Source organism: Labeo rohita, chromosome 9 (genome assembly GCF_022985175.1).
Source record: "Labeo rohita strain BAU-BD-2019 chromosome 9, IGBB_LRoh.1.0, whole genome shotgun sequence".
Classification (NCBI taxonomy): domain Eukaryota; kingdom Metazoa; phylum Chordata; class Actinopteri; order Cypriniformes; family Cyprinidae; genus Labeo; species Labeo rohita.
Window position 1 is genome coordinate 22,227,579 of NC_066877.1, and position 12,115 is coordinate 22,239,693.

The window sequence follows — 12,115 nt, forward strand, 5'->3', positions numbered from 1 at the left end:
TTATATATTATCATTGTTCAGATAATTTCATGCGGTTGATATAAAAAAAAAATCGTAACTAAAAAATGATTTATAGAATTATTCAAGCGTTAGTTGTTACTACTAAAATATTGCTAGCATAAATTACAAAATAAAATATAAAATATAAATTACAATATAAATATTAAACGATGTTATCTAAAATAAAAACAGACTGTGGTTTAAAGTCTATCTATAAGCTCGGAGCAAGTTACTGAACATTCAAACTCTTTTTAGACCATCTTTGTTTCAGTTTACAATAAGTAGACTAAATGGTGTCGGTCTGAGCACTCTCTGTTTGTTCTCCTCACGAACGAATAAGTGATTATTTGTTTCCAAGAATAGGCTACCATTATATTTTTTAAATCAACGGCGCTGTAATTTTACTTTCTTTTAATATTATTATTTAGATAGATAGATAGATAGATAGATAGATAGATAGATAGATAGATAGATATTAAAATGATTTTGACCGTATGTTTTATTTTTCATGAATCGGTCACCTCATTTCGTTTGTTTTGTTTTTGTTTTTGTTTTTGTTTTTGTCATTGTTTTTGTTTTTCCTTTCTGCCCCTTTCATGTTGGAAGAACTATGTATAGCGTATGTGTGAGTTTGCATTAATTGCATTAATTAATCAAGCACAAACAAGCAACTAAATGCATCATTTTAAAACATTTATTTTACAGTTAGGACTCAAACATTCACCGTACATTAATTTGAAAATACCATCAAAATAAGTAAATAAATATCATTTTGCACTTTATTATAAAAAATAAAAGTTGATCATTCTTCGCATCGGCCATGACGGGTAAGCTTGTGCAGACAGAAAAGATAAAAAATAACAAATACTGAAAGCCAGAAAACTTAAGGGAGAGAGAGGGAGAGATAAAGACAGAGAGAGAGAGAACGATAGTGCAGGAATGAACAGGTGCGTCTTTCCTGTTACAGACAGCGCTTGGCAAATGAATTCTGACCCCAAACATAAAGTGGGGAAGGTAATATAAAATCTCTCGAACTGTACAAACGCTATCTACATATTTACACAGTACCGGACTTTCAATGTATAATTTCGTCTAATAGTAATGGCCCATTAAACCATTTAGCCCTCTTTAACCGCAGCATGAATTGTCCGGATTTAATTGTTTGCTATAAATCTGTTTCGCATTAAACTTCATTTTGTAAATAGCAGTCCCGTGTTTGAAGGCTAAAAGGAGTAAGATATGCCATTTTCACAAACTTTATACACAGAAATGCACATGGATAACCCTAATACCTCTAAAGTGTTAGAAAACTCTATGTTAGTGGCTTTGATCCATTTTCTTCGCTTCAGAACTATTTGTGCTTCCCAAAAACAAATTGTTCAGCCATAAACTGATAGACACGATAATACAGCTTTTATATAAAAGTCTATGGTTCCGTTTCAAAGTTCTTTTATTAAAGTTCAGTACTTCATTTTGAGTCACTGGTCAGTCGTGGCATGCTCACGGTGCTCATACCGGACACGTGAGGCGGAGGAACCTGGCACATGCTGCACGGACACGGGATCCCCGCACCCCAGTGCTGGAAACCAGCGCCAAGTGTGCCGGCGCCGGCTGATGGTGCCTTGAGGAGTCCGTGATGCGGCCTGACGGCTGAGAGACCTGGGCCGGAGAGCGACGCGGCAGTGGAGACTGCCGGTGGAAGCAGAGGATGGTGCACCGGGTGAGACGAATGCGAGACAGCAGCGGGGTGACCCGGTAACGGAGCGCCCGCGGCGTGCGTAAGGGTGCCACAACTGGACGGGTGGAAGCCGGCGTGATGAGCCCCGCTGCCTCCTCCGTATATCTCGCTCACGAGCCGTTTCATCTCCTCCAGCGAGTTGCTCAGCATAAGGATGTAGTTGCGTGCGAGCAGCAGGGTGGCTATTTTGGAGAGCTTGCGCACGGATGGCCCGTGGGCATAGGGCATGACCTCCCGGAGCCCGTCCATGGCGATGTTGAGGTCGTGCATGCGTTTCCTCTCGCGGCTGTTGATCTTGAGGCGCATGTTCTGCAGTTCGGACTCAGACAGAAGTTTACGGTCCTTTTTGGAGAGCATCTTCAGAGACATTGCGTCCTCGTCGGCGCTGGAGACGCTCCGCAGGTCTGCTCCTCTTAACTCCGGAGGAGAGTCGCTCTGCGTGGAGGAGACAGCACCGGAGAAACCCACGGACTTCTTGACAGCGGACAAGAAGAGATCATCGCCTTCAGGAGAAGAAGGTCTACTGGACACTCGGCTCGTGTCGGAGTCCATGGTGTTCAGTGCGCTCTCAGCTTAGATGTGATATTCCTTTAAAAGAAGGGAATGGTTAAAAACTAAACTTAAAATAAACGTAATACGAAATTTAAAACAAAAGTAAGATCAACGCAATACAACAGATTTTAAGTAAAATGTCAGAGACAACTCAACTCAATAAACTTACAAAAAGTAAAGCTGTAAAGTTTGTTACACAATATAAAAATAAATGATGACAAAAAAAAAATTGCGAAATTACCAAAACCTTAGCCATAACAAATCACTTCACTGACGGAGAAAATTAGGCTATTTAATAGTTTAAATAATGTGGGCCTTTACTAAACTGATTTTATACTTTTATACAAATTAATCAATAAAAATGTGCATTTTCTAAATAAATTTCTTAATAAACTTACTGGTAGCAGGTGCAAGCGCGTGCTTGTGTGTGGCTTTGCAGAATTCACTCGTTATTCCAGTTCACTCGTGCACTGTTTGTGTTTGGCACGCCCGAGAGTGACGAGGGGTATTTTATAGTAGGTCCCTCCTCCCCACCACCCGGGGGCAAGTCACCGGGACAATGTCAACGCTTTTCCGACAGCCCGTCAAGAACCAATGAGCTCCAGTGGGTGGGGGTCCTAAAACCTGATGTCATTGCAAAAAAACTGAGGCTTCATTAAATGCATTAGACACACTTCGCATATGGTGCATCCTCACAAAACATCGTTGGGTTTGGATTACAGGGAGTCGGTTGAACAAACTGTGCAGACTGTACTTAAGTTATTAAGTTAGGTGATGCATGCGTGGACAATTTTTTTTTTTTTTTTTTTTAAAGAGAAAGAACTTAACATTACTGCAATTAACTCCCCAAACTCTAAATGCACTGTACGTGCACGAACTCAAATATATATATATATATATATATATATATATATATATATAATAAATTCATTATTTTTTATATTATGCTGTTAGTTTTACATTTCTCACTTGATTCTTATGAATTAGCTTTGCCAAATGTAGCTCAATAACTAAATGGTTAAAGACACTTATCCTACATATATATATATATATATATATATACAGGAGCGGTGTGACTGACTGACGGATGGATGAATGCCGATGCAAGATTTTCTTTGGTGACCGTGTGCGTATTTCCCGCAGGATTGTGCGCGGTCAGTTGCAGACACTATTTTGCGGTTTGAATGCACTCATATTGTTTTAACCCGGTGACCCCATGCGGGCGCCTGACAGCTGACTGATTTCAGCCGTTAAGCGCATTTAAATCGTTAATAAACGAGGCGTGTAAAATGGTTTTTAACGGTTATGATCTGAAACATTTCAATTAGGCCAATATGGACAAACAGAAGTTATTGTTTGGGGTAGAAGAGGAGGGTATAAACATGTAGGCGGGTTACACACAGCGATCATAATTATAAGTAATTTACATTTCGCTTATACTTTGGAAATTACTTGGACTTATCCTACATAAACGCAGATATGTGGTGAATGCGTGTACACTCTTAAAAATAAAGGTTCTTTATTGGCATCAGTGGTTCTATGAAGAACCTTGAACATCCATTGAACCTTTCAAATGCAGAAAAGATTCTTTATAGTCGAAAAAGGTTCTTTAGATTTTTAAAATGTTCTTCAAAATGGTTCTTTTAGGAACTGTTCACTCAAAGGTTCTTTGGGGAACCAAAAATGCTTCTTCCATGGCATCACTGCAAAAAAAGAGTGTATATTGGATAGATAGATAGATAGATAGATAGATAGATAGATAGATAGATCAAAAAGTGTCTGGAAAAGTGTCTTTTCTTCTGACTCCACAGGTGTGGATTTAACAGACGCATCAGTGAGTTTAGGAGAGACATCAGCAGATCAAGGTCTTTAACATATTTTCATTGAAGCATCTATGAGCTCTTGTTGTTTGGTTGTTTTCCCCGTGCGGACAGTCCCGTCTGTCTGTTTGCTTGTTTACTCTCGTTAAATACGCTTATGCAAATGAGTTGGTTTAAACCGGCGGTGTCAGAGAGAAGTTGTAGTTCAGTTCCTTCATTATGAATTCCGGTAATCTCACTTGTTAAGTGTACCAAAATGGTAATATATGCCGCGACTGTCTGGATTAGAAACGGGGGGACAGAAAGAGCCCTATTGTCAGCGCTGCAGTTTATTCCTCACGCATATAATTATCTGAAATGTCACCCGGGGAAGAATGCACACAAATTCACACGCACCCACACCACACACACTGACTGACAACTGTCTTGGGAGCAATTACAGAGAGAGAAAGACAGGGGCTGGTCTGCCCTCGATTCATCCCAACTTTGGTAACTGTAGTCCACTGAGAATGTTGCCAATTAAGGCTAATTAAGAGCATGCATGGCTGACGTCATTACCTCTTGATTTAGATCACATTGAGCAGAGATGTACACTCGTTTTTTACAGACCTGACTTACGGCATAAACACTGGCCACATTAGTGATTACATAAGTGCTGTGTGAAAACCTAATGAGCAATGTTAATTGTAAGTTTTGTGGACCAGTTTATGTGGACCCATTGTCACTGCTGAGCCTGAAACTGTAATGAAATTAATGTAATATGCATAAAATGTACACTGATGAAAAGATTTTCAGAGTTTCGACATATTTGCTTAAAACACTGTGGAGAAAAATGAAGCAATGCCAGTTTCCAGACAGCATTTTAGAGCCTATTCAAACTTCACAGTTCAGGCGCAGAAAATTTAATCAACTGAAATGACAAAAATACAGAACTGGCTACATTTTATGTCACTCAGTCTTTAATTAAAAGCTATTTGTTTAACGAGGGCCTGCCTCTGAGAAAGAGGGAGAGAGAGAGAAACGTTCTATACGAGAGCTTTTGCCACCTCAGGGTGAATGAATGTTAGCCCGGTGGATGAGTGTGGAGGGAGACTGAGTGCTAATTTCCGCCTGTTGGCAATGCCAGACTCTTCTTTTCTCATTACCTTTATGAGATAATGATGTGTTTGTGTGTGCATTCCAATAATGAGGTGGGCAGAGGTGTGTATATGTGTAAAAACTGTTAAGCCTTAGAGCTAAATTAGCCAGCGCTGTAACTGCAGTCATACTTAGGTTAATGAATCCAGCTGGAGTTAAGTTTCAGCATTTTCTGCACAGTTAAACCAAAACTAAACATATAAGCACAGTACATTACAGTACTTGGAAACGTGTTTGTTTCTGTATGTGTTTATATTTTCTATATAATCATGGATTACATTACTCTGTTATATCACAGCACATTTTTCTTGCTTTTCTGTAAACCAGAGGTTCTTTTTTATCTGATTTTTTTATCCTTTTTTATCCTGAACCCAGCTTCTATTTTCAATAGAAAATTAAAATGCTCATATTTTCAATTATTTTCAAAATAATTTCTAATTATTTTCCTCTTTACATTTTCGGGGCATTCAGAAGCAGAAGTCGTTATTGAGGTAACTTCTATCCACCTTATTTTTCAATGCAGAAGTAAGCTGTTTTCTGGTAATGTGTTAGACGTCCAGTTCGTAATCCACCATAGGGAAATTACGAGAAGAATATCAAAGTGCAGTAAACGGTAAAACAGTTTGCACTACAAACCAGTGTGTTCATAATTAAGATAATACATTAAACTAATATGGCAAGACACCAGTTTGCAATATTAAGCAGCAAAACAAGCTTTTTGTGCAGCTAAAAATAGCTGCAAGTGGATGAGACCAGAAGCCAGACACAAAAAATTTACAAATGGCTGCACCCACTCTTATGGGAAAAATAAGGTGGATAGAGGTGAATGGAAACTACACCAAATATTTTGGCATTCCCATTTGCTTCAGTAGCAAAAGCAAAAGCCCATCACAGTGTTTCTATGACCACAAGATGATATAAAAAAAAGAAAAAAAAAAGTTTTTTTTTTTAATTAAAAAAAAAATTGCCATCACTCAGTCCTTGTATTACAAAACCCACAAAGCAGCATTAACAAGTTTTCTGAAATGTAATGCCAAGGTAATATAAAATAAAATGCAGCATTATAAAAGTACTTTTTTTCCCATTATAAATGTACTCATTTTTTAAAAAATGAAAAAAAGAGAGAGAGAGAGAGAGAGAGAGAGAGAAAGAGAAAAAAAGCTTTGTTAGATTTGTGATGTTGAATCATTTAATATTTTATTTATACATTATACATATTATATTATCAGCATAAATGGATGGTCAAATTAAAATTAAAGTAAATGCAATAATTTGTTAGTATTAGGTTTGTCCCCCTTTCACAGGTGACCTTCATGAATGAACACTACAATTAAAACCTGACAATCATGTTATCCATAAAGTTTACATGGTCAGTGTCACAAATTTGCTTAAATTGGATTGGTGAGTGCTCAATATTAAATATTTCCTAACTTTTTAACAATGATTAAAATTCTTAAACTGTTTTTGTTTTAAAAAAAAACTTTTGGACTGTATATCTTGCACCTCTTTCTTGCTATTTTTGCCATCATAAATGGTTTTACACCTTAATCCCTCCTGATTCCCTCCTCTCACCATCCAACAAATTCTTTACTCTCTCCCTTTCTCACTAAACAGCCTATTTTCTTCCACAGTTATTCCAAACAGTTTAGATTCAGTGTAGCAGTGCTTTAATATCAGAGGAAAACTTTCACTCTCACCCTCTGTCTTTCTCTTTCCCTCCCCGTCTGGGTGGCAGTTGGGCTTGTGTTGTGTTGAATGCCAATAGTGAAGAGCAGCATATGTGAGCCCGTCTTAATCCTGCTAATCTTCCCTCCAACTGAAAAAGAAAGAGAATAAGAAAAGAAAAAAGAATGAAAAAAAAACAAAAAAACAAGAAAACCTTTTCTCCCAGGTTTCTGAGCCCAAATGGCTTTCTAAAGAAAATCAAAGTACATGCAGCATTTCTTCTTTCCTTTCTTTCTTTCCATCCACACACCTCATACACGTAGTGAATGAAGGTTGTGCTGATGACATTTTTAACATATGGACATCACACATTTCTGGGCACGATATCTCAAAAACAGTCATCCCCCCCACCCCTTCCTCTCCCAGCCTTTCTCCTCTATTACAGGAGTGTAAGTTGTTGGGGTCTACACAAGTCTTTTGTCCCTACAACAGCCATTAGTAGGTAATTAAGTCTTAACATAGCCTCTGCTCCCCTGGCTACTATTACACCCTGCTCAAATGGAACGGCTTACAAGCTCCTTTACACGGCTGGACAAATTGAATGGTGCTCATCAGGCTCTGCCTATTATTCCTGCCACCCCATCTGGCTGCCAGCGGATAAAGGGGGATTTGCAAGCGGTGGTGAGGGGCACGCAGACCGCTGAGCGCAGGCTGAGAGCAGGAGAAAGACCAGGGGCTTCACTGGAGGACAGCCCCCCTTTTTTAAGGTGGCTGCTTCTTTTCAGGAAAAAGCTGTGGGATTTGCTGCAGCCAAATGCTACAAATGTTACCACAACCTGCTCCCCTGATCCTGCAAGAGGGAAAGATAAAAAGGAGGGGTGCGTGATTGCGTATGTGCTCTTGAGTGAAAGAGGGGGGATGCTGAGAAGCGCTCTAAAAATGACAACAGCATCAATATGAATCAAGAAAAAGTTTTTGTAGCTTATGAAATCTGAACTTTAATGGATAGTGCATGAACAAAAAATATGACAATTGTCTTATTTACTCACTTTCACTCCATTTCTTCTGCAGAAAACAAAACAATATTCTTTTTAAAGCAAATGCATACAATAAAAGTGGGGTCTAATGTCCTTTTGGACCCACCTGACTTTCATTACATTAACAAAAACATTTTTTTCCTCCCACATAGAAAAGTAAGTCATACAGGGTTGGAAAAAAAAAAAAAAAACATAAGTAAATTATGACAAAATGGTTGAACTATCAAGTCAGTATTACATAGATTTAGTAGTGCTTTTGGAGTTGACCATTCTTATTTATTATAAATTTTATGGGTCTACATAATGGGTCTACAGCTACTTTTAGCTGTACAAAACAGCTCGTTTTGCTGCTTGATGTTGCAAAATGGTGTGTCTTACTATATTATTTGAATGTATTATCTTAACTATAAGCACACTGGTTTGAAGTGCAAACAGTTTTATCGTTTACTGCACGTTGTTATTCTCCTTATTTCTCTATAGCGGCTAATGAATACTCACTTCTAAATATATAATAGTATTATCACACTAATGAACTAAATAAATTAATACAGTAAAATTATTATAAATATTATTTAGTTTTTTAACGGGACAAATACTTTTCAGTTTGTAAATTTGTAATTTATTGCTAAAAAACTGTGAAAATGCTACAGTAAAAGCTTGTTAACTATGGGTTATCTTACCATATACAGCGTAAAACTGTAATTAATTGTAATTGAACATTACATTTTATGCAGTTTTACTGTAAAATTGATGGGTTTTATTTATTTATTTATGTATTTATTTGCAAGTAAAAACTATCAATTACCATATAATTATGGGGAAAGGACATTCCCAGAAGTCCCTTTGTGATACATCACAAATTATTTTACTTTTTAAAAGTAGTTTTATTCTTATTTTTGTTATCAGTAGTCTGTAATTGTGTTTTGTCACATTTTCTGTTATTCAGTTTTTGATTATTACATTATTTTAGTGTAATATGTGTTTATGTGTTACCCTGATGGTGCTGTCTTTTTATGACCCTGTGCACCATTTATATACAGTAGTCCACATTTGAAGTGGATCAAAACCTTTAATCAAAGTTGTCCTAAAACCAAAACAATACCAGTTCTTGTCTTAGGACAACTTTGATTAACTTTTTTGATCCACTTCAAATGTTGACTACATTATATATATATATATATATATATATATATATATATATATATATATATGACCAATAAGTTATAACAATATGTGTTTTTACATTACTTTGATCAAAATTAGTTAACCAGTTTTCAGCATTATAAGCTGTACAAGGTTCAACTCATTTTTTAAACGTCAGTTTAATGTAATTTAAGTTGCAATGACTTAAACAGCTACCTTGATTGTACTTAAAAGTGTAAGTCAGCAACTTATTTTTTACAGTTTACGGGTACTGGCCATGTTATGGACAAGCCACCTATGATGAACTCTGATTCATCATGTGTTTTTCCACAGTTAAAGGTTTTGTAGATGTATATTAAGATTATATCACTTGATTAAATATATGGCTATAAGCTCTAATATATACAGGCATCAAAATGCCATCCTGTAATACCTCAGACATTAACATCATATGTGACCCTGGACCACAAAACCAGTCATAAGTAGCATGGGTGTATATATATGTAGCAATAGACAACAATACATTGTATGGATCAAAATGATCATTTTATGCAAAAAATCATAAGGATATTAAGTAAAGATCATGTTCCATGAAGATATTTTTTAAATTTCCTACCGTAAATATATCAAAACGTAATTTTTGATTTGTAATATGCATTGCTAAGAACTCAACCTCAAATCTCAGTTTCCAAAACTTGACTGGTTTTGTGGTCCATGGTCACATATTTTTACAGTGAATTTCTGGTAACAACAGCTACCTTACTTGATATATATTTAACAGAATATATTTTTACATTATATAGTATCTATTTGCCTAAACCAATCAGTCTGATGACTCCTTAGAGGAAACTAAGAGATAAAACTGGGAAGGGGCCAGAAAAAGGACATGCATGTGAAAAACAGAGTGACACAGCTCTCGCTCCCAAAAGTCACTTGAAAGAGCATTCCTGTACTATTGCTCCCTGGTCCTTCACTCAAACACATACACATGCACTTACCCTCGTGATGCCTAACGAGGGGGCTGGCAGCTTTATTACGAGCATCCCCTCCCACAGACAGGCTGAAGCAGTAACAGGTTGGGGTTTTGTTTTCAAAGGAGAAGAGTTGTTGTGGGTGAGAGCTGCCCTCTGTGTCACCCTTCTGTTTCCCAAGTGCCTGTGCGCTGTTCTATTGTCTCTGCCGGATTCTTTAGGAGGAATGCATCTCTCCATCCCTCCTCTGCATCCTTAACGTTCACAGCAAAAAGGGTCGGGACCATCTACGTCAGACTCACACTGATTGTTCACCAAAAGCCCGAACATCTTCAAAGAATGGGTGACACTTCCTGTCAATGCTCTGCTGGAAGCTGAGGAAAGAAGAAAAGAAAGAACTGCAGTTATGACAGACTGTGATGGGTCTCTTTGGTTCAAAACAGCTGCTCAAATATGTCATATGGAAGATACGAGAAGAGAGAACAGAAAGAGATCTATCTATCTATCTATCTATCTATCTATCTATCTATCCACATACATAGCACTAAATTATGCAAAAACCCAGCGGCTGGGTTAAATGTTTAACCCAAACTTCTGGGTTTTATTTAACTCAACCTTTGCTTAAAAATTACTATATATCTTGCTTAAAATGAACCCAAAATACAGCTGTGGTCAAAAATTTACATACAATTTCCAGAATCTGCAAAATGTTAATTATTTTACCAAAATAAGAGGGATCATACAAAAAGCATGTTATTTTTTATTTTGTACTGACCTGAATAAGATATTTCACATAAAAGACTTTACATATAGTCCACAAGAGAAAATAATACTTTTTTGAAATTACCCTGTTCAAAAGATTACATACACTTGATTCCTAACACTGTGTTGTTACCTGAATGATCCACAGCTGTGTTTGTTTGTTTAGTGGTAGTTGTTCATGAGTCCCATGTTTGTCCTGAACAGGTAAATTGCCCACTGTTCCACATAAAAATCCTTCAGGACCCATAAATTATTTGGTTTTTCAGCATTTTGTGTATTTGAACTCTTTCCAATGACTGTATGATTTTGAGATCCATCTTTTCACACTGAGTACAGCTGAGGGACTCATATACAGCTATTACAGAAGGTTCCAATGCTTACTGATGCTCCAAAAGAAAAAAACAAAGCATTAGGGGGTAAAAACTTTTTGAATTTGAAGATCAGGGTAAATTTAACTTATTGTGTCTTCTGGGAAAAATGTAAGTATCTTCTGTAGCTTCTGAAGGGAAGTACTAAATGAAAAAAATAAATATACTACTTAGGCAAAATATCTTCAATCTGTTCAAAAGTTTACAACCCCTGGCTCTTAATGCATCATTTTTCCTTCTGGAGCATCAGTGACCATTTGAGCCTTCTATAATAGTTGCATATGAGTCCCTCAGTTATTCTCAGTGTGAAAAGAAGGATCTCAAAATCATACAGTCGTACAGTTGTTGGAAAAGGTTCAAATACACAAAAATGCTGAAAATCCAAAGAATCTGTGGGACCTGAGAGATTTTTCTGAAGAATAGTGGGCAGTTTAACTGTTCAGGACAAACAAGGGACTCATGAACAACCATCACTAAACAAACAAATAAACAGCTGTGGATCTTTCAGGTAACAACACAGTATTAAGAATCAAGCATATGTAAACTTTTGAACGGGTTCATTTTTATAAATTCAACTATATGTAAACATCTTTTATGTGAAATATCTTAATAAGTCAGTTCTAAATAAAAAATAACCTGCATTTTGTATGATTTCTCTTATTTTAGTAAAATAATTAACATTTTGCAGATTCTGCAAGGTGTATGAAAACTTTTGACCTCAACTGCATTTGAATTCCGCTAAATTTTATTCCACATCCTGCGTTTTGGCTAAGTTTAGTGATTGTAATAGTGTTGTGATAAGTCTTTGCACTATTATGTGTATCACTGCAGATGCGAAGGAATGCCACTGGGTTTTCTCTCGCCTCTGGCAGTGTCGCTCATTCAATTCTTTTGCCATTACGTTGTCATCAAGCCATTTGGC

At 36.8% G+C, this 12,115-nt stretch overlaps 1 protein-coding gene across 1 annotated transcript; it reads right to left on the reverse strand.

Annotated features, from left to right (window-relative positions):
- Nucleotides 1-680: 680 nt before the first annotated feature.
- Nucleotides 681-10,181, reverse strand: olig2 (oligodendrocyte lineage transcription factor 2). Its single transcript, XM_051119438.1, has 4 exons — nt 10,091-10,181; nt 6,945-7,063; nt 2,689-2,914; nt 681-2,326 (listed from the first exon to the last, which is right to left on the reverse strand). The coding sequence occupies exon 4, from the start codon at nt 2,288-2,290 to the stop codon at nt 1,469-1,471; it is 822 nt and encodes a 273-aa protein (XP_050975395.1). The 5' UTR covers nt 2,291-2,326; nt 2,689-2,914; nt 6,945-7,063; nt 10,091-10,181; the 3' UTR covers nt 681-1,468.
- Between the last annotated feature and the right edge of the window lie 1,934 nt (nt 10,182-12,115).

Excerpts from the sequence above, each read along its gene's own strand:
- olig2 (XM_051119438.1), bottom strand. The coding sequence starts at position 2,290 with ATGGACTCCGACACGAGCCGAGTGTCCAGTAGACCTTCTTCTCCTGAA.